Source organism: Passer montanus, unplaced genomic scaffold (genome assembly GCF_014805655.1).
Source record: "Passer montanus isolate IOZ18808 unplaced genomic scaffold, ASM1480565v1 scaffold55, whole genome shotgun sequence".
NCBI classification, from domain to species: domain Eukaryota; kingdom Metazoa; phylum Chordata; class Aves; order Passeriformes; family Passeridae; genus Passer; species Passer montanus.
This window is the reverse complement of record NW_024370485.1, coordinates 573403-595256: the sequence shown is the minus strand read 5'-3', so window position 1 is coordinate 595256 and position 21854 is coordinate 573403. Positions and strand designations below refer to the sequence as shown.

The 21854-nt window shown below is 43.8% G+C and overlaps 1 protein-coding gene across 1 annotated transcript in view; it reads left to right on the top strand.

Moving 5' to 3' along the window:
• The window catches only part of ACO2 (aconitase 2), a 22232-nt gene extending 451 nt beyond the window's left edge, over positions 1-21781 (top strand). Inside the window, exons 2-18 of the mRNA XM_039725382.1 lie at positions 5227-5369; positions 6403-6661; positions 8801-8893; positions 10826-10984; positions 11191-11341; positions 12510-12614; positions 12880-12971; positions 13254-13359; positions 14462-14619; positions 15759-15832; positions 16564-16675; positions 16858-16980; positions 17203-17358; positions 19305-19496; positions 20314-20446; positions 20752-20873; positions 21282-21781. Of these exons, the coding sequence (XP_039581316.1) occupies positions 5227-5369; positions 6403-6661; positions 8801-8893; positions 10826-10984; positions 11191-11341; positions 12510-12614; positions 12880-12971; positions 13254-13359; positions 14462-14619; positions 15759-15832; positions 16564-16675; positions 16858-16980; positions 17203-17358; positions 19305-19496; positions 20314-20446; positions 20752-20873; positions 21282-21425 (2322 nt within the window). The 3' untranslated portion in view covers positions 21426-21781. The remainder of the gene's footprint in view (positions 1-5226; positions 5370-6402; positions 6662-8800; positions 8894-10825; positions 10985-11190; positions 11342-12509; positions 12615-12879; positions 12972-13253; positions 13360-14461; positions 14620-15758; positions 15833-16563; positions 16676-16857; positions 16981-17202; positions 17359-19304; positions 19497-20313; positions 20447-20751; positions 20874-21281) is intronic.
• The last annotated feature ends 73 nt before the right edge of the window (positions 21782-21854 follow it).

Here is a 21854-nt window from a genome sequence, read left to right as displayed (position 1 = left end):
GGGGCCGCGGCCTGGCGCCGCCGCCGCCCGTGTGCCCGGACCCCGCTGCCCTGGGCTGCAGCCGCTGCCGGAGCCCCGGGCCCGGCAGGGCAGAACGCCCGAGGGCGCGGGCCCGAACGGTGAAATAAAAGGTCTTTCCCCGGGGCACGCATTTTTCTTTCCCTCGTCTTGTATTACTTCCCGTTAGGGGCATGCGGGAGCACAAGGTGACTCCTTGTTGTGTGAGTGAGCTGTCTTTTGGCTACTTTGCTTCAAAAATCCTCCTTTTAATACAAACAGAGGCCCCTGGGTGGCAAAGATGCCAGCCTCTCTGTATGGGGAGCTAGGACGGCTGAAGAAACAGGCGGGTCAGGCACATAAATTGCCTTTTTTCCCGTGAAGGAGGCTCTCATAGTCCTGTCATGACCTCTAAAACTCACCTTCACCAGTAATATGATCTTGCCACAAAGATTGCCTCCACTGAGACTTTGTTGTGTTTAGTGTCTATTCAGTAATAAAGTTTTCATATCTTTAAAAGCCTGTAAGGCAAATGCCAGGTGCAATTTTCTGTTTAGGGCTGCTAAGGGATAAGGAAGCCTTTGCCCCCCTGTGATAAAGCAGGCAGTGTAACTTCTCCCTTTGCCACTTGTGACCTTGGCCAATGTGTTCCCCTTTCTTAGGGAACTGAAATAAGAATTTGGCTGGCTTTTAGTATCCTAAGAGTCTTTTGCAAATCTTAATTCCAGTTTTAGAAAAGTACAGTGGTTTTTAAATTTAAATGAAAGTTACAGAATAGCACCATTTCAGTTAGGTTGGTGAATTTGTTCTTACTTGATAAATAGTTTTTAGTTTGTACTTTGAACAGAAATGACTACTCATAAAATGAAGGCAAACCTTTTATCAGGGTAGTGAATTGGTTCTTGTTTTATGCTGTGACATTGCATGAGAACAAGCAGTCATTTGCTAAAATTGATATTGTATGATGCAAAACAAAGGCTGTGCTGGCACAGTCAGTATGGGGAATTGAGTATTCCAGGAGGTTGTTGTCTGTTAGCAGGCTCAGGGTGCACATTTCTTTCCCCCCTGTGAAGGACTAAATCTGTGATGTCTTTAGGAAGCAGGGTTTTGCCCCTGTGTAGCAGCCTAGAGATTAATGAACATGAGCATCATCTTGTCCATCACTGTGATAGCACCAGCACTGACCATGGCACTCATCCCTACCACTGGTTCTGTTTGCCTCCCATCCTGGAACTGGAACTGCAGAGAAAGCTTGCCTCTGAAGGAAATAAATTGGAATTAGCCTGATTTGGATTGACTGTGCTATTTAAAGTATAGTTCTAATAGCCTCAAAGGATCAAGGTCTGTTTTCTGCCTACCTGAAATAATGCTTTTAGTAGCATTCCATTTTTCAAGCCACATTGCCCGAAGATTGACTGAAAGGGAGGACTGTACTGTAAAGCTCTAAACTGCCTGAAATATTGGGTTTATTGAAGGCATTATGGGTAAGTACCAAAATTATGCATGGGTAGCTTTGTGCATCCAGCAGAAATGTTGGCCAGGGCTAAAGTGATCTTCAGAACCATAATTTTGGTTGCTCTTTTGAGGTGGCTCTAGAAAGTGAGCCTGCATTTACAATTTGATTATACCACACTGCTTTTTTTTTTTTTTTAAAGGCTGAATCATGGTGAATGCTGGAAACTTGGCCAGTGTTCTTAGATCAGGGAAGATGAGGAAAGATGGTATTTTGGGTTTCAGCTGGGATTTCTAGGACAGATTTCCCAGACAGAACTGCACGTAACACAGTTGCTACTCTTTTGAACGTCAGCTTTTGCTCACTGGGCTCATCTGCCTTACCAGCTGCCAAAATGCAAATTATTTTCTGAATTCAGACTGCCCTTGCATCTGGAACATTCACTGTAGTGAGCTAAATGCATGACAGCTACATTAAAATTTGTAAAGAGCAGTGATAGCTTCCTTACAGAGATTTCAGAAATAATGACCCATTTATTAGACTGGCTTTTTTTAAAGGGAGCTTTTCACCTTGTGAAACACCAGTAGGCTTAGGAGCCCTGCAATGATTACTGCTATTCCTTTTACTGAAGTTTGAACAAGGACACTGCAAACTGGAATAAGGGATTCAGTGCCAGGTGAGAGGAGGTCACTTGGCAGCTGTTTGGTCAGCCTGGAAATAAACTGGATAAAAGGGAAAATGTATAGATTTATAGATTGCCTGCTTCCCTTGGCTCTTGGGCTCAAGGCACTTCTCACTAGTTCCTAAAAAAGCACCATGGGAGCCCCCACAAAGCACTAGTACATTCCCTCTCAGAGAGGAGTGAGAGGGAATCAAACTGGGAGCTGTCAGGCTTGTGACTTTTCCTTAACCTTGCAGTTCTGCCACCCTCTTTCTGAGGATGCAGGAGGAGGAGGACAGGAGGACAGGCATGGAGAATAGACAGATGTGATGAGTGATACAGTTAGATTATTTGTGAGAATTTTGAACCAGGCACTCTATACTTGTTGCTTGGTGGTAGTGGAACCTTAGACTTGCTGGGTGCCAACATGAGAAGAACCATATTGAATCAAATTAATTCCCAGCAGAAATACAGGATTAGGTTTACATCCTGGTAAAATGAAGATGGCACTTTTTAAGTAGGTGCCTTTTAAAATTCTTATGTAAGAAAAATGCTTGTCTAGTCTCCTGAAGCTGATTGCTTTAGGCAGTGTTTTTCTCTGGGTCATATTGGCCACTACAGAAACAGACCTTCAGTTTTCCAGACTTCTCCAGGTCCAGACAGAATCCTTCACCTTAAGCACACTCTCTTCCTGCTTCTGGTGGTCTGAAGCTGTGGTCAGCAGGATTCAGCTACTTTGAATTGCTGATCTTACGATTACCAGCTGAACACTGACATAGAATTAGAAAAAATATTACATTTCTTTGTGCCCTTTCATGAAGTGAAAAGACCTATAGACATGTATGTTCAAACAGAAAAGATTTTACCTGGATTTTGTTTGAAAAGTTTTGTTCTACCTCTTTTTATTTTAATCAGCTTTGGTCCCAGGCAAGACTAAGATGCTATGAAGCTTGTGCTGTTACTTTTATTTGCATATCTGTTCCTCTCTATGATGAATTAAGAAGAAATTACTGCATTAAACCACAATACATTTCCTGGCCTGGGAGAGAGATTATTTTTCCACAAACAGTGATAAAATAGCTCAGTGGTTTTTTTCCAGCCTCTCCAGCATTTGGAGACTTTCACAAGACTGAATATCTTGTGAGGTAAAAAGAAAAAAGAAAGAAAGAAAGAAAGAAGGTCAGAACAGAGCAAACATAAAAGTTACGTGGCTACTAGTTAAAGAGCAGGTTTGCCTAGTGTGTATGTTAAACAATGAGAAGCTGGGTGGTGTTTGTATTGGTGTGGGTGCTTATTCTGGGGTGGGTTTTTTTGGGGTTTTTTTTTGCTGGTGGAAGAAGGAAAGGTCCTAAGTCTGACACCTGTGATAAGTTCTGGAAGTTCTAGGATTAAAGTGCAGCACAGTGAAATTTGATGACTGGGTTTCCCATGCACTCCTGGAGGAGCAGTGCCCTCTTTGTACCACCAGCTGACTTCCCTCAGATATTCTTTCCTAACAGTCATGTACAACTGCTGTAAGTCTGTACTGCTTCCCAGAAGCTCTGTGTAAAATGCCTTAGGACAGTTTGGTAAAAATGCAAACTGCACCCTTCTTGTTAGTCTGCTGAGTAGTGTCATCTTGCCTAGCTTTCCCAAAATTTTTGTTACGAAAGATACTAACAAGTGTTATCAAAAGGACAATAAAACAAGAGATTTTGCTAAAAATTGGTGATGTCTCTTTGATCGTGATTATTTCAGGCAATCTTTTCAATGCTGGTAACAAGAAAGCTGGAAAAAATATTCACAGGGAAACATTAAAATGCTTGAATGAGTTTAAAGAATTAACTAGGGTTTTTCTGACAGTGGTAAAAAAAAACCCCAATGGTAGGTACAATGATTGTGTTCTGAACAAGGAATATTTACAATCACACATGCAAAAGGGGTGTTTAGTGTACTACTGCTACATTTATGAACCTGTACTTATCAAAACTTTGTAACTCTGAAATAGCAGATGAAGAGAAGAAGCAGGACTGAGATTAAGGTGTAGTACTGCAGGAGGAAGAGTTCTGAACTCTTCTCTTCAGCCTGTTTCCAGACTTCTAATGCTGACAAGTGAGACTTTGAAAGCATGTAAGAAATGTGTGTGCCAAATCCTTGGAAGTTTTTATGGAGGCTGCTGTCTGACTCAGTTTTCAAAGCTGCGTGAGAGCTTTTAGCCCTGGGCACTGACCCGACTTTCAGGTCAGGTGCTGTGAAGGTGCCTCGCCATAGCCTGCCCTTCTCCTGTGTTCCAGGAAACTGTCTCACTGTGGAGGCTGCCAAGTGAAATCTGGGGTTTTTTTCCCTGGCAGTTTGTGCTGATGCATTCAGCTCACAGTATAGTTCACCTGTCATGCAGCTAACTCACCTGTAGGGTAAGTGCAAGGCTTTTCAGAGGCTGAAGGTGAGGGTGCCTTTGAGAGAGGAAGGAAAAGAGCACCAGCCAGCCTGGTGGAGCTGGTGAGTTTTTTCCACATTTGCTTCTCCTGCTCTCTGTTACATTGTAGACCAGACCTGTACACTCAAGTCTCCTTGTGGAACTGTAATACATTTTGTAGCAGTATGGAGGGACCCTGCCTAGGAAACTTAGTATGTGATGGTGGAACAGAGGCGTGTCCAGTCAGACTGGCGCTGTACCTCCTGCCAATGTCAATTGCAATGTCAACTCAATGCCACCAAGCAAATACAAACTAGGGAGAGTTTGCTTTAGAAACAGCATTGGTTCCTCACCATGACTCTGATGTGTCAGGAGCATGGCAAACTGGTGCTTTCTTGAGAATTGGCTCATCAGTGCCTGAAAGCAGATTTCTAATTTGAAAAGCATAAGGCATCTGGTGCAACAAAGAAAAATGTGGAATAATTTAGTAAATGTTACCGGTTCTAGGTACATAATTTAGTAAATGTTACCTGTTCTAGGTACTTTGGTGTCTCACTGTTTAAGATAATATGGAGTATTGTATGATGAAATATATTTGGGTGCCTTTGGGTTCCTCAGCCTATAAAATCCCAGTAACAAAATCTGAAAAACATTTTTAATTGATATGTTACAGAAATTCACTCTGCAGGGTTCCAGTTTCAATACTCTCCTTTTTTTCAGCATGCCTTGAATAGTGGGGTACGACGCTACCATGTTGCTCCTGTGCTGTGCCAGCGGGCCAAGGTGGCCATGAGCCACTTTGAGCCTAATGAATACATAAATTATGAAAAACTGGAGAAGAACATCAACATTGTCCGTAAAAGGTAAGAGTGGAGAAGGAGAGGAGTCAGTGTATTGAATTGAGCTCTGCAGTGACAGGAGAGGAAGAAAAAAATGTTGTGGGGCCCTGGCACAAAGAATGTTTACCAGGGAAAGCAGCGCTGAACAGTGGCAGTTGTAAATACAGTGAAGCGTGAGTTGTAGTGTCTCCTCACAGTGGTGGGGCACTGTGGGAAGGGTTGAAGGATATGATGAAGCACTGCAACGTGCAGAGAACCAGGCCAGTGCAGAGGAGGTGCTAGAAAGGCCTCCATCCTCTTTGTTTAATACTCTCATTGAGGACTCTTCACATTGGCCCTTCTTTCTGGGGCAGCAGCGCGTGGGTCATGGTTGTTATAGGCTAATGCTTCTTTGCACTGTGTTAGGCATGAAACAAAGGGCTAGGAATTCATAGCATATGTAAACATAGTGACCTTAATCTGCTGATAGAGGCTTGTGTGCCTGTTAATTTGTCATTCCTGCTCCACTTACTGTGGCAGTGCTTTGTATGACTTGTCCTTCAGTCTTTGTGTCCCTTGTTAAATGTGGTAGCTCTCATTTCAAGTTGTGGTGTTGATTTGGTTACTTCTCAGAAGATCTTGCTACATACATAAATAGATTCCTCAGCTGATACAGCTGGAGGATGAAAGGTCTGAGGTCACAAAGCTCCACTTAGTTGTATTTGCTGTGGGATCTGGTATTTGAGTCGGAATTGAGTCTGACCTCTGTCTCACCTCTACATTTGCTGTCTTGAAGTATGACTCAAGAAGTGAGCAGTCAGTGTTTCTTTTACAGTATAGGGAGATTAGAAAAGAAAGCATAAAATTACATCGGTTTATATGGTTTTGAACTTTATGAACTGAACCCTTGTTTAACCATGTGCCACTTGATATTTTAGTGCTGTAAGAAGAGCATGGAGGTTTCTCTGTGCTAATAGGTCTTAACAGTCTGAGCAATATAGAGAAGCATTCTGTTACATGCTTAAAAGGGCAAATGTTGAAGTACACAAGATGCAGATACTAAAATTATTCTCCCCAGGCTTGACCGCCCTCTGACCTTGTCTGAGAAGATTGTATATGGACACCTGGATGACCCAGCCAAACAGGAGATCGAGCGCGGCAAGACCTATCTGCGCTTGCGGCCAGACCGCGTGGCCATGCAGGATGCCACGGCTCAGATGGCAATGCTGCAGTTCATCAGCAGCGGGCTGCCAAAAGTGGCTGTGCCTTCCACCATCCACTGTGACCACCTCATCGAGGCCCAGTCAGGCGGTGAAAAGGATCTTCAAAGAGCCAAGGTCACTATTGCAGAGACGTAACTTCTGTCTGTTTGAAAATGTCCTTCCAGTTGAAGGATGAGCTTGTTTTAATTTTTTTTCCCATAAGGACTGCCAGGAATCAGATATGGTAACAGATTGCTTGTGGTGGTCAGCTCTGTAGGTCAGATGCAGTGAAGAAACAGACTAAATGGATTTTTGGGAGTTCTTCACCTCAGATTTATCCATTACATGGTTTAAAGGACCAGGAATGTGGGAAAAGCTAGTCTTAAGTTGTTAGTGATGGAAACCCAGATCATGTGTGTTCTAGAGAGAGAGGATATTTCAGCTAAAGGAGAGAAAAAAATTATTTCAAAGGGAAAAAAAAGGAAGTCGCATTACTCTGTGTTGCAGTATGGCAGTGTGAAAAACTTAATGAACATATGTCTGCATTGCACTGGTGTATCCTGTGAGGGGGAGGCAAGTAGTTACTTTCCCAAACCATTTCCTGCTCATTATCTGAAGAGCAATAACTGAATCATGTACAGCTTTCATGGCTCATGAGTATAGTATAAATTTGTGTAAAAGTATGGAGGATGTTGGGTTTTATGTGGGAATTTCAAAGTGTTCTTTGTCCATTCAGTGCCATTTAAAAATTTTCTACTCAACTGTTCTACTGCCTATTCCTCTGCAAATGAGCTTCTGTAATCTATAGACACATTTATCTCTGACCAACATACCACAGTGCATCTGCCAAGGAAATCTCATTACTCTGAGTGGGCTTAGCCACAGTCCACTGTCAGAGCCAGGAGGAATTGCACCTGGAATGTTGATACCAGAATTTATGAACAGTAAACAGGGGTCAGCTGCAATTCAAAATTTTAGTCCATACCTATTCTCAGAAACTTGTGATGTTGAAGTATCTGCTTTTGGCCTTCTTCAGTGGGACACAATAGAGCAACTTGCACCACTCAGAAGTGATTTGGGGAGTTCTTGCTCTGCTTGTCTCAGTCCTAAGTTGTGCAATTAACAGTTTGAGACTTAACTAAATCAGACAATTTCTTTTCTCCTGTTCGCCTCCTATTTTCCCCTTTCCCCTATTCCTGCATTTATTCTCCATAGTGCAATTACATTTGCTGCAGCCCTGAATTGAGCTGAGTCCCTTCTTTGCCATCCACTCTGAGCAGAGCAAGTAAAGGTCCTGCCTTCTTCTGACTGGCTTTGCTGCTGCCAGCTGGCACGCAATGAATGCTGGCAGGCCAGAGGGTGGTTTGGGTTTACTGGGGGAGGGATGCACAAACAGAGTGGAGTGACCCAACTCCCAGTGGAAAACGAGGCTTAAAGAGCTACTGCAGCCTCTTGGGAAACTTCAGCAAATGTGTGCTGAGACAATTCTTCAATTATCTCGTTTCCCCTTTCCCTTTATTCTGAAGCTTAGCTGCATGAGAACATTCTTTAAGAAATTCTCTCCTTCTAGTGTTTATCTTATCTACTCCAGCACTCTTCTGCCAAGAACTGTTAGGATATAATAGTGTCATACTTCCTTGGCAACCATGGTTTTTCTCACAAGCAATTTTCACGGTGTGACCTCCACCAACAATGGTGACAGTGCAGCAAGAAAGGCAGCATTGTGTGAGTCTTAAAGAGGGGCCTTGCTAGAATGACAAATGACACTCACCAACTCCCCTGGCAGTGAACACTTCCAGTTCCATTTCTTAATCTGCAAAAATAAAGCCAGAATATTTATCTAAGGGATTTGAAATGTCTCCAAAGCATCTGTATAGGAAAAAGAACTCCCGGTAGAGAAGGAAGGAGGGGCTAGAATGAGTGAGGGAAACAGGTTAAAAAAAGCCCCTGAGAATAGGGAAAGTGAGCACAGCATTTTTAAATGTCTTATTGGCAGGGTTTTCCTTAAATTGTGCTGTTTAGAATTAGAAACTAAAAAACTTTTAGTAGAGCTACAAGTGGGATGAAATGAAATGGCCTGTTACAACTGGCTGTCAAACAGTCTTAATCTTAACCTTTTGGTTTTAAAGATTGTGTGCACCTCCCTCCAGCTGCTGCAAAACTGGGAAGCAAAGTACAGGCAGGCATGTGAAAAAGGAGTGTGTTTGAATGAGCTTTTGATATATGGAAGAACACAATGTGGTACTAATGCTCTGTGCTTCCCTGTGTGAATAGGACATAAACCAGGAGGTGTACAACTTTCTGTCAACGGCTGGTGCCAAGTATGGAGTGGGATTCTGGAAACCTGGGTCAGGAATCATTCACCAGGTAAAGTATGTGTGTTTGCAGTCTTTGAATATGCAGGGGTCTTTTACCTTAGGGTGGAGACAGAGATCAAGTACAAATCTTTAGAGAATTTCACTGGTTTAGGGAAACAACTTGCTCTGCTTGAGGCAGGCAAGGTTTCTTACTTGCTCTCTCTCTCAGTTATCTTGACCACAGTGGGTTTTTTTTTAAAGGTTATTTTGGTCAAACTGTAACCTGATGTGTCATTAGGTAGTGCCAACAGCATGCCATGTGAATTACAGAAGCTTGAAATACCTTAACTGCTTGTGGGCTGGCTCTTGTTAGTTCAATTGAGACAGTAAGGTGAGGCCGTGACGCTGGCTGCATAGGGTTAATGTGAATTGCTTTTGGTGCTAAGGAAAGCAGCCTTGGGAATGTACTTTTTTTAGGGTTATTATGTATGCATTTAGTTCTATAAAACCCAGAAGAGTATATGAGGACACAACAGAGCAGCATACTTCAAGTACTCAGGAGTGACAACACATAAGGAGTTGCTAGGTGAATTTGAATAAAATGCAAAACGGTTTCCAAGTCTGAGATTCTCTGGTTATTACACTTGGATCTAAAAAAGACTATGACAGTCCCAAAATAATTTACCACTTAATGAGGCTTTTTGTTTTGTTCAAACCAACACCTCTGTCAGGATGTCCCTAACTTGTGGTTGGTTTGCTTTGAGGGTCCAGTAGTCATTTTTCATTGTTCCTCTGAGTCTCAGGCAGCAAAAGTTGAAGAGCTGCATGAAGCAAAAGGAGTGGAGAGGAGAATGGATGACTGGTAAGCATCCTGTCAGCAGGGAACTTGTGACCAGGTGCAGTCAAGGGCTCTCTGCTATGTTTTCTTAGCTACAAAATGAGTTACTAAGGTTACCTTAACTTAATGTGACGCAACAGCTGAACTCTTCAAAAGGTTATGGGAACACCTCGGGTCATTTGTGTTCTGGAACCACTCATAACATCTGTCATGCGGCAACACAGCTCCGTGCTGTGGTTACCAGTCTTCTTGTGGCTGACTTCCTCTGGCTGGAGGAAACTGGTCCTGTTGTATAGCTTCAGAGTACAGCTGTGCCAAAGTGAGGCCTTGAGAGTGACCTTTCTCACACAAATACGTTGTTGTGGCTACAAGACTATAAAGCTGAAAGTTCTGAAAGCAAAGGCTTGGTCTTTTTGGTAGAGGACTGCCTTAGTTCTGTTCAAGCTGTTCTGTGATGCATGTGCTGTGAGTTCTGTGCTTCCCAGAAAGGCTATTCCTAGTGTTGGTGTGGCACATAGGCAGTGAGGAGAAGTTCATTAGCTTGAGTTCTCTACAGGGTTGCTACCACAGAAATCTCATTTTTTCATTGAAGAATGGTTTTGTGGTTTTGTTAATAGTTGAAAAGTCTTGCATGGAACTAGTAGCATCAATAAGGGAAGGGCAGTGTTTTGGTGAGAAGTTCCTCTACGTAATTCAGTTTTGGCTGGCAGCATGGATTGGAGGAGCCTGTTGGTGTTCTATTGCTATGGGAGCACAAAGGCTACAGAAGGTCTTGCAAGCATTGGATAAGTGAACTGACTTGCTCAGTTGTTAATTAAGGGTGTGGAGATGATGGAATAGACTCTTGATGCCTAACAAAGGTGACACCTTAGCAAAACCCTTAACTGGAAGGAAAAAGAGGAGATGGCTTTCTAATATTTTTAATTATCCTGGGATGAACAAGGATCCTGGGACTGAGACTTGGTAACTTGTTCTGTCACTACATCCTCCACAAGGAGTTTGAAACAAAAGAGAATTTCCAATTCAACCCATATTCAGTTGTTTTCTTGCTACTGAAATCTGCAAATACAAACTGATCTAAACTTTTGTTCTTGTTTTCTTTCTGCTGTCTTCCCCCTCCTTTCCCACAAAACAAGCAAGCAAACAATCCATTTTTATTTTCAGATCATTCTGGAGAACTACTCCTACCCTGGGGTTATGCTGATCGGCACAGATTCACACACCCCCAACGGAGGTGGCTTGGGGGGAATCTGCATTGGTGTGGGTGGAGCTGATGCTGTGGATGTCATGGCAGGAATCCCTTGGGAGCTCAAATGCCCAAAGGTAGGAGCAGAAGGAATATGAAGCTTTGATACCAAAGATAAGATATATGATGTGTAGGGAGCATTGATTTTCAAGCACTGTGTATATAAGGCACCAGATACGAGTGCAGTGTGACAGGAATATACCCCACAGCAGAACTATATACTGTTACCTTGCTGACAGGAAGTGATGCTAGCATTTTTTTTTCCCTCATTGATGTTGCTCAGGTTATTGGTGTAAAACTGACTGGCAAGCTCTCAGGCTGGACTTCTCCTAAAGATGTGATCCTGAAAGTGGCTGGCATCCTCACTGTCAAGGGTGGAACAGGCGCCATTATTGAGTACCATGGGCCGGGTGTGGATTCAATCTCCTGCACAGGTAAGTCAACACAGATCTCTTATCTGAGTGGATTGTTGGTGGAGCTGCTTTTCAGCTATCTGTGGAGGCTGGGAAGGGAACCAAGCAAGAAGTACTAAATGTTCTCGCTTAGCCTGGCCCTGCAGTTTGTACATGGCAAACTGGAACAGTGCTGTAATAAGATACCACTCCCTCTCAGTGAAAAAGTGATCTCTCTCCATTAAATCTTGGGATTTTGAGAACATGGAATGGTTAATTGTGAAGAATCCTGTAAGATGGTGTGTCAGGATAAGAATAAGGGTGGATGTATTCTAGTGTAAACTTAGAGGGTGGAGGTGTCAGCGATAAAGGAATGACATATTCATTTCAGCCTAAAATAGGCTGTGAATAGAAAGAAGAAACAGTGCTGAATTTGAACTAGCAAAAATTGTAGTTCCCTGTAATATGCTAGTTAGGACCAAATTACAAGAAATGTCCTCCTTTAGCTTGATGTACAGCCTTCAACTTGAATACTTGGTTTACAAACTGAGAGCAATTTGGGATTTTTCTTGTCTGAAATCAGAGGAATTTTATATCTGCTTCTAGCTTGTTAAATGTAAAACGAGCTTCTACAGCTTCATTGCTGTGTCCTTCAAAGGGATGGTTGATACCCGTGCTGTGAGCAAATATCTGGGATTTTTTTATTGTGTTCTGTCACTGGAAACATTTTAATCAGCCCACTAAATTTCTCACAAATGTCTGGCTCCTCCAGTGAAGACAAATGAGATTGTAGGGAGGGACAAAATACTCATTGCAGGTAGCAGAGACACTGCTCACTGCTGTAAATTATTTGATGCTCAGTGCAAACAGGAGTGATATCAGTGCAAACAGGAGTGCAGGTAGCAGAGACACTGCTCACTGCTGTAAATTATTTGATGCTCAGTGCAAAACAGGAGTTATATCAGTATCTGCAGGTATCAGTGTAACTTTTGGCTCATTCCTTTCCCAAGAGTCTGGTCGCAGGCACTATATTGGTCAGAAACATAAGGGGCTGACCCAAACATTGTGTTGTCAGTGTCCTCTCTGTGGCTTTAGGTTTCTGTGGCTGATGCCCTGATCTCTCTTAGCTTTGCTGTCTTTTGCATATACTGACTTTTGGAGAATTGGGTGGCCTTGAACTTTCTTGTGGTCTCTTCTTCCACTTCTGTAGGAATGGCAACAATCTGCAATATGGGGGCTGAAATCGGAGCTACCACGTCGATCTTCCCTTACAATGAACGCATGAAGAAATACTTGGGCAAGACTGGGAGAGCTGGTAAGATGATTTGGGAATTGAAGTGGGTAGAAGTATGGGTTCAAGTGAAGGTGTATTCTGGGAGCAGTAGTCTCCTATGGTGTTGTCTGATGAGATTTTTGACCTTTTGTGGTCCTGTAGGGCATCTGCTACAAGCAGGGGAGGCTGTAGATGAAGTGGCTGGGGAATTACACAGTTGACCCCCCTGTGTTTAGTTATTCTAGACTTTTTTTTTTCTCCCTCATATTTGCTGCACTTTTCAGATCTTCCTTCTTTCTTATTCCAGATATAGCTGCACTAGCAGATGAATTCAAGCAACACTTGGTACCAGATTCTGGTTGTCAGTATGACCAGGTGATAGAAATCAACCTCAGTGAGGTAAGGCTTCATTTCTTCTTGCCATCTTGAATGCTGTGATGTGACTCTGCTTTGTGTGACTGAAGACCGAGCTGGAGTTCGATGCAGCACTCCTGGTGCTGTGCTAGAACATGTTAAATACATTCAGGTCTGCTTCACTGACAGCTTGTGCTCCCCTTTTCATGTAGGAGAATCTTAGTTAAACAACTTCCAGATAGAGCTGTGAAAGGAATTGATTTGCTGCTGTGTTTTGGGTTTACTCTTTGCTACTGTGATTTCTGACTTTGTCACTGTTTCTTAAAGCTGAAACCGCATATCAATGGACCTTTCACACCAGACCTGGCGCACCCTGTGTCAGATATTGGTGCTGTGGCAGAAAAGGAGGGCTGGCCTGTTGATATCAGAGTTGGTGGGTAGCATTTGCTCTTTCCTCTGCCTTCGTACTTGTGGCATAAACATTGTTGTCTTGGGATAAGCTGTTGGTCATATAGCTTGGGATTGTTTTTTCACTGCTGCTGTCTGTGCTTTGACTTTGGTGCAGTGTCATCTGTTCATGGCCATATGAATTTTCCAGGAAAAGTAGTGACCACATGGGCCAAGTGTGGAGGATGAGATCCAGGATAGTAGAAGGGATTTTAATCGCAAGAGATAGACCAGGTTTCTTCCATTTTTGAAACGTTTGAATGTTTGGATTGACAGGAATATTACCTGTTGATGATTGTTTTTATTAAAAGTCTGTGGTATGGATTTACCTGTTGCAGAGAGTTGTCAGGAGCATGATTGTCAGCATTCCCAGCAGTTGGCTGTTGAACTCGTGGGACCTAGTGAAGTTAGATCTTGCTGTCCTAAAAAGCAGGCTTGGAAATTTATGTACTTGCTTTTGGGATGGTAACTTGTGGGCTGACTTCTCTACTTGCTCATGGAGTGGAGGAAGGAATGAAAAGAATGGGAATACATTGTAAAGCCATGTCCCAGGTGGGAAGTATATTATATTCTAGTGTTACAAATAGGATAAAGTTACAGTAGCTGTAACCAAGAGAGAATTTTTGTTTTGCTGCTTAGCACCAGAATGCTGTCAGGATGGTACAGCATGTCCTTGTGTGGTCTTCATACTATACTGAAGATGTTTTCTTTTCATAATTTCCTCCATTTCTTGCCATCTTGATTTAAAGCTTTTTCTGTCTTTGTGGAACAATACCTCTCTTTGGTTATTTGCTTAACCAAAGTGCAAGTAGGTGACACTCAGGTCTTGTAAAACAGTAACCCAGTCAGATTAGGCTAGTGACTGAGTAGTTCTGACTGTGCAACCTCCAGAGCTGGACAAGAGACTGCTTGTGACCACAGTATAGTGCTGGGAGGCTTGGCAGTGTTGGTACCTGAAACCATTTCAGATTCCTTATCAACAGACAAGGAGGTTGTCCCTTGTTTGTTCTTCTGGGAGACAGGTTAGGGAGAATCTTCCAAGTGCCAGGGCTGCAGTAACCACCACCCTGTTTCTGTCACACACACAGGCTTGATTGGCAGCTGCACCAACTCCAGCTATGAGGACATGGGACGCTCTGCAGCGGTGGCAAAACAGGCGCTTGCGCATGGACTGAAGTGCAAATCCAAGTTCACAATCACACCAGGCTCAGAGCAGATCCGTGCCACCATTGAGAGAGACGGTTATGTGAGTACGGCTGCTCTTTGCACTTCCAAACACAAAGGGTTAAATTCTTCAGGACAGTACTCAGGGGCCGAGTTAACTAATGGAAGCCTCCTGAACTTTGTCTTCACTTATTGCTGAAGGGGCCACGTAGTAACTGGTGTTGTGCTACTGTGCCTGTGGGTCCTGCCATCATCTTGACAGTGTTTAGACCTGATACCTTTACTACCTGGGCATGTAAAACCAGGATGAGAACTGAACAGGGCCCTGAGGAGATAACAGTATGCACAGCAAGGGATACCTCATGCTCCTGGAATTCTGTAGATGGCCACAGCTGACAAAAGGCTGCAATCCACTTTTATGCCCTTTTGTTGGAAAGTGGTTCCCAATTCAGACCAAACTTGTGGCAAAACTCATACTAGCTTTAAAAGGAATGTTTCTGTTCAGGAACCATTACCTACTTTCTTCCTTCTTTTCTGTGTAGAAAATGTTCAAGGGATACCTCATGCTCCTGGAATTCTGTAGATGGCCACAGCTGACAAAAGGCTGCAATCCACTTTTATGCCCTTTTGTTGGAAAGTGGTTCCCAATTCAGACCAAACTTATGGCAAAACTCAGTTTTAATTAGCTTTACTATTTAGTAAATTTTACATCCTGTCGTAGTGTGAGGACAAAGTCTTTACATATGGATATTTCCAGCCAATGTTTGATGGCTCTTCCAACCAAGTCCTACCTTTCAAGTTGTATCTTTCCTTACCAGCTGCCCCCTTAATTGAGTTCTTTGCTGAGCAGACTGAACAGGCACACATACTTGCCTGCACTGTAGCCAGTTCTCTCCTTACATGGACAGGAAGTCTACAGAATGTTAATCTGCCCTTCAGTCAAGCTTCAGTCAAATGGCTGTCAGTAGCTGGATTGCTCAAGTTGAAGCAGGTAGAGAATGGGAACATCACAGCAAACCATCCTGTTCTCTGCCTCAGTGTTAACTTTCAGTCTTACTGGGGTCAAACCCCATGTATTTATAAAAGTGACTCAAAACTGAAACAAGGAAGGGAATGTTTTCAGGCTCAGTACTTCCTGTTAGTGTCCTCTTCCCTCAAAAGAGCAACCCCAGAATCTCATTCCAGGCATTCTATGGTAACAAAGCTGTTTTCTGCCCCCAGGCAAAAGTCCTTCGAGATGTTGGAGGGCTGGTTCTTGCTAATGCTTGTGGGCCATGCATCGGCCAGTGGGACAGGTAAAGTGAAAGATGGACCTCACTCTAGCTCTGTGTCTTTCAGCTCCCAGAATGCTCTGTGAAGCATTTGATTTGATTGTAAATCAAATCAATTGTGAAGCACTGATTTGATTGTAAATACAACACACTGGTAATTAAATGTTTAAAAACCAGCTGGCTATAGCTGTCTGGTATGTACTGGAGGAGGCAAAAAGAAGGACTACAGATTTATATTGAGCCTTCAGGTGAATAAAGCTGCAGAATGGACACACATTCTGGATGCTTTTTGTAGAAGGCGAAGAATGGGGGGAGAAAGATTTGTTGTCTGTGAGAAGGTGGACTGAAGTTTGTATGGGCCTTTTAAAATAGGAAAAGTGAATTGGTCCAACTTCAGTCATTGGAGTGGCAGGAAGAATAATTCCCAATAGAAGGGATGGGAGGCACGTTTTTATGTTGCTTTATTACAGCTGACCATGGCATATCCAAAGGCAGTGTGCTTAGCTGATTGTTGTTTAGACAGTTCAACAGTGAATAACATGGGCTGTGAAAACTACTGCAAGAATCAGTGTTTGACTTTGGTTTGCATTCATTCATTTTGGGTCTGTGCTTAAGGGAGGAAAACATGTACAGGCACCAGCTCATGTTCCTAAGATAGTGACTGCTGCCAAAACCAAGCTGGGGGATTCTAGCAGTGAGACATCTAGAAACAATATTCATTTTGGATCTGATGAGCATGTTTGCTTCTTTCACAGGAAGGACATCAAGAAAGGAGAGAAAAATACAATAGTTACATCCTACAACCGGAATTTCACGGGTCGCAATGATGCCAATCCAGAGACTCACGCATTTGTGACTTCTCCAGAGGTAAGAAACAGCCAAAGGAGGGGCTGTGGGATAGTTCAGGGCACCTGCAGAAGAGGCCCAGTGTGCCTCGTTTAGTAGCTTTTGGCTGGTGGCTTTGAGACTTAGATGTAGGACTTTAAGGTGAAGTGATGGGAGGTAGCATATGCCTTTAAATTTGTCCTTTTTTTTTTTTTTTCTTTCAGATTGTCACAGCCCTGTCCATTGCTGGCACTCTAAAATTTAACCCTGAGACAGATTACCTGACAGGAGCAGATGGGAAGAAGTTTAAACTAGAGGCACCTGATGCAGATGAGCTGCCCAAGCTGGTAACTGCTCTGTCTAGGGGCAGAGGGAGGGAAGACCTGACACTTGCAGTGTTTTCTTTATACTGAGGGAACTGAGAGGCACTGACCTCTTTATTGACACATGGTGGTAGAGCTAGAATGGGTGCAGTTGCCTGTATTGCAGTTGCCTGTATTGCAGTTGCCTGTTCTTCATGTGCTGTTGGGGATGGCTGAGGCTGATGATTTTCCTTTCTTCTTTGGAAGGAGTTTGACCCAGGCCAGGACACCTATCAGTACCCTCCCAAGGATGGCAGTGGGCAGCACGTGGATGTGAGCCCCACCAGCCAGCGTCTCCAGCTCCTTGAGCCCTTTGATAAGTGGGATGGCAAGGATCTTGAAGACATGCTGATCCTCATCAAGGTCAGGAACAAAGTGGGGGAGCATCAGCTATGACAGGTCTGCTTGGACAGGGGTTTGCATAACAACTGCTAGAAGCTTTGGATGTGCCTTTGAGATACCCGATTCCCTCCCCTACAACCACGTTGTAACAGAAAGGGAAGCAAGGGGTCTTCCTTTCTTCCAGGTGTTTCCTTCTGATACTTCTTTCTGTTATAACTAAGTGACTTTTCTCCTTTGGGATAGTGGTTTGCTAATACCATGCAAAAGCAAGCTTGTTATAGCATGTAATATGATCCTGCCCAAACCATGCAGTCTGCAGAATTTGTCCCAGTTACAACCTGCAATAAAAAGGTGGATGGGTTCTTTAATTAGCACCTCTAGTACTGACTGTTTAAGATGCATTTTGTCTGAAATGAGGTCGTTGGGAATTTCTCATCCATCAGTATGCATGTTCTCTTCCCACTTTATAGAAAGAGAAATTACTTCACACTTGTTAAACATTGCAATTTGGTCTTTCAATGGAGACATGGGTTTCTCCTCACTGCCTGAGGTGAGTTAACAGATGGAAATTTCAGTTGATACGGTGAGGGGTTCTGAAATGCAATCCCTTATGAACTGACCTTTGGGAACATTCCTGATTCTCAGTGACAGAGTTGGATGTACTCCCAAGGGCCATCTATCTGTGCAAAAGTTTTTGACACAGGCGATTCCTTTATAAGCACTTTAGAACTTACCAGTTGGAAGGCCATTATCTCTGGTTGGGAATTCTGTTCTTACAAGCTGAGAAGGCTTATGTGCAGTTTGGAAATTTAAAGGGTAACACTTGGCATCTTGATGAAGTTCCCCAGCAGGAAGGCTGGGCTGTAGCAGGAAGGGCTTAATTGCTTTTTGTACCTGAACAACCTACTGCTGAGGGGAGTGAGGACACAGCAGGAGATGTCATGGCTAAGCTAATTTTTGTAATTTACCCTTTAAAAAGGATGTTCTTCTTACCCAATGCATGCAGAATGACCACTGTGTTCTGCTTTAGAATGCCTTGATTCTGTAACTGATGTGCTTTTCTGGGGTTTATGCCTTTAAAAAGAGATATGATGATCACAGAATGGGTTAGGTTGGAAGGGACCACAGGGTCATCCCGGAGCACATGGCACAGGATTGTGTCCAGATGGTTCTTGAATATCTCCACTAAGGGAGACTCCACAGCCTCTCTGGGCAGTCTGTTCCAATGTGGTCACTGCACAGTAAAGAAGTTCTTCCTCATGTTCAGGTGGAACTTCCTGTGCCTCAGTTTCTGCTCCACTGCCTCTTGTCCTACTGCTTGGCATCACTGAGCAGAGCCTGGCTCCACATTCTTGACACCCTCCCTTCAGATACTTACAGATATTGTAAATGAGAGGTCCCCCTCTCATTTGTCTCTTCTTGAGGCTGAACAGGAGATGGTCCAGTCCCTTAATCACCTTAGTCAGCCTCCCCTGAACCCACTGTAGGGGCTTCATGTCTCTCTTTACTGAGGAACCCAGAAGTGGATACAGCACTCCAGAGGTGACTTCACTAGGGCTGACTAGAGGGACAGGATCACTTCCCTTGACCTGCTGGCAATGCTCTTCCTAATTCACCCCAGAATACCATTGGCTTTCTTGGCCACATGGGCACACTGCTGGCTCATGGACTGCTTATTTTCCACCAGGATGCCCAGGTCTTTCTCTGCAGAGCTGCTTTCCAGCACCTCGTGCATGGAGTTACTCTTACCCAGGTGCAGGACCCTGAGCCTGCCCTTGACTGAACTTCAGACAGTTCTCTGCCCACCTCTTTAACCTTGTTGAGGCCTTTCTGAAGGGCTGCAGAGTATTGACCACTCTGGAGTATTGACCACTCCTCTCAATGAATGTTTCGTAGTCACAAGTGTTGAGGAAGGGTCAAGTACATTAGTCCATCCTGAGACATTCTTCTCTTCTGCTATGCTTTAGGTAAAAGGGAAATGCACCACTGATCACATTTCTGCAGCTGGACCGTGGCTTAAATTCCGTGGCCATCTGGACAACATCTCCAACAACCTGCTCATTGGTGCCATCAACATCGAAAACGGCAAAGCCAACTCTGTGCGGAACGCGCTAACCCAGGAGTTTGGCCCGGTCCCAGACACAGCCCGGTACTACAAGGTGAGATGTTCCCCTGACACGTCTATTTTAAGAGGATGTTTACACTTTGGGCAGTCTGTGCCAAATATAAGGATCTCACCCTCCTGCTCTCAAGTAACAGCAGCTGCGAATTCATTCAGCATTAAGGCATTTTCTTGGTACTTTCTCTAATGATTGCAGTTCCTGTAGGAGATTCTATGGGGAAGAGGGAGGAAGATCTCGTGGCTCAGAGGGGACCAGAAATCATAGATGAAAGAGGAAGAGCCTTTAGGCTCTGTACACCTTACAAGTCATGGATGTCATCAGACTAACTAAATCTTGCCTCCTGCAATGCTTCACCTGTGACTAGTCTAATGTTTAAATAAATTATAGTCTTATCCCCTTATTCTTTAACACTAGGCTTCAAATCTTAAGAAATGTACTTTTACCCTCTGGACAACTTGGCAGTTGTTTCCAATTGGCTCTTTCAGTAGAAAGAAGTTAAACTTTTCCATATCCCTTCCAGAAGTAGAGCAGAGGTCATGGCTCGTGAAAACACTGGTCTGGCATAGCATGATGGAAGGAGAGGTGGCAGGAAAAGGAAGGAAAATATTTGCTCTGGATCCCAAGAGCAATCCTCCTCAGCCCTTGTCAGCAAGGATGGCAGTGCCTAACTACTGTGAAGCACTCAACTCCTTTATTTCTCTCCTTTCTCAGAACCCAAAGGAGTCTTTCTGGGAGAAGGTGTCCTAGCATAGCATGTCAGTGAAGTGCTGAAATTAGATGTGTGGATGGGTATTTATTGTGAATTCCTCACTTGAGTGGCTGCACAAATGTAAGTCTGTGTCTTCTGTCACAGAAAATGGGTATCAAATGGGCAGTTGTTGGGGATGAAAACTACGGTGAGGGATCAAGCCGGGAGCATGCAGCATTGGAGCCACGTCACTTGGGAGGAAGGGTCATCATCACCAAGAGCTTTGCCAGGATCCACGGTGAGTCAGGCTTCCCCTATGGTGCTTGTAAACAGGATGTGTTCAGTTTGAGTGGAAGTGGTGTTTATACCTTGCCCAGGGCTCAGCACCTACAGGCATGAACCCTCCCTGCTGACAGATGGCAAGGTCCCTCCTGTCAGGAGTCCTGTTACATACCTGCTTGGATATGCCACAAACAACGGATATGCTGATTTTGCTGCAAAGACAGTAATTGTTGTTGGAACACTAGTCTGAGCAGCCAGAAGGTAATCGTGCTTCCCTGGAGTGAGATGTTACAAGTGTGGTTGGTGGTTTGTTCTCCACAGAAACCAATCTGAAGAAGCAAGGTCTGCTGCCTCTCACTTTTGCTGATCCAGCAGACTATAACAAGATTCATCCTGTGGATAAGCTGAGCATTGTGGGGTTGAAAGACTTCGCACCTGGAAAGGTAACTGTCCGGGTGTCTTGTCATGCACCTGGGGGCAGGGATGTGACACTGATGGAGATCAGTGGTGAGCTGTGTGCTGGTGAGGCAGCACTGGCACTGATGAGCAGTGCAGCCTGCCAGCCAGGTGAGACACAGTGGGCTGGGAGACACAGGGCAGGTCAGAATCAGTGGTGTTCTGAACAATTAAGAGAAACCTTCATACAATACTCTGAATTTCTGGACTTGTTGACTTAAGCATGAGCGTTCCCTAGAAGGAACTGCAACCTCATTTTTAAGTTAAGATCCACCCTGAGCTGGAATTTTCCCTTTTAAGCCCTTTAAAACCATGTAGAAATTTTCTTGTGAGAAGCTTCAGATAACCTTCTCCCTTGAAAGAGAAGGGAAAATAAAACTGTCTTCTTCCTTTAGCCTCTGAAATGCATCATCAAGCATCCCAATGGGAGCCAAGAAACAATCATGCTGAACCACACCTTCAATGAGTCGCAGATCGAGTGGTTTCAGGCTGGCAGTGCCCTGAACAGAATGAAGGAGCTGCAGCAGAAATCAAGCTAAGTGCGCACAATGCCCAGTGCACTGGACTCGATTCAGCTTTGGCATTTTCATGAAAGTGCAATTCCATGCCTACTGTTGGAATAAATGTCTGATCAAATGTAACCATAGCTTCCTTTTTGTTATGGTACTTCCTCTTCACTGACACTATGAAAAGGGAGTGCAGCTAGGCTTACTTTTGTCTTTTAAATTCCCCAGCTTCTTTTTTCTATTTTGGCTCAATTTCAGTTCTCTCACAGTTATTTATATTTGGAAATAACCAGCAAAGGTGGGTTTGTCTGCTCAGTTGGTTGTTTTCTGCCCATTCACTTTACTGATGGCTAAAGACTTAAAATGAAAATAAAGAATGTGACCATCTCTTCTGTCATGTGTTATTGTATTCATCATCCTAATCCCCGTCATTGTTTCCAGGAGGGTGGGAAAGAACTTCTA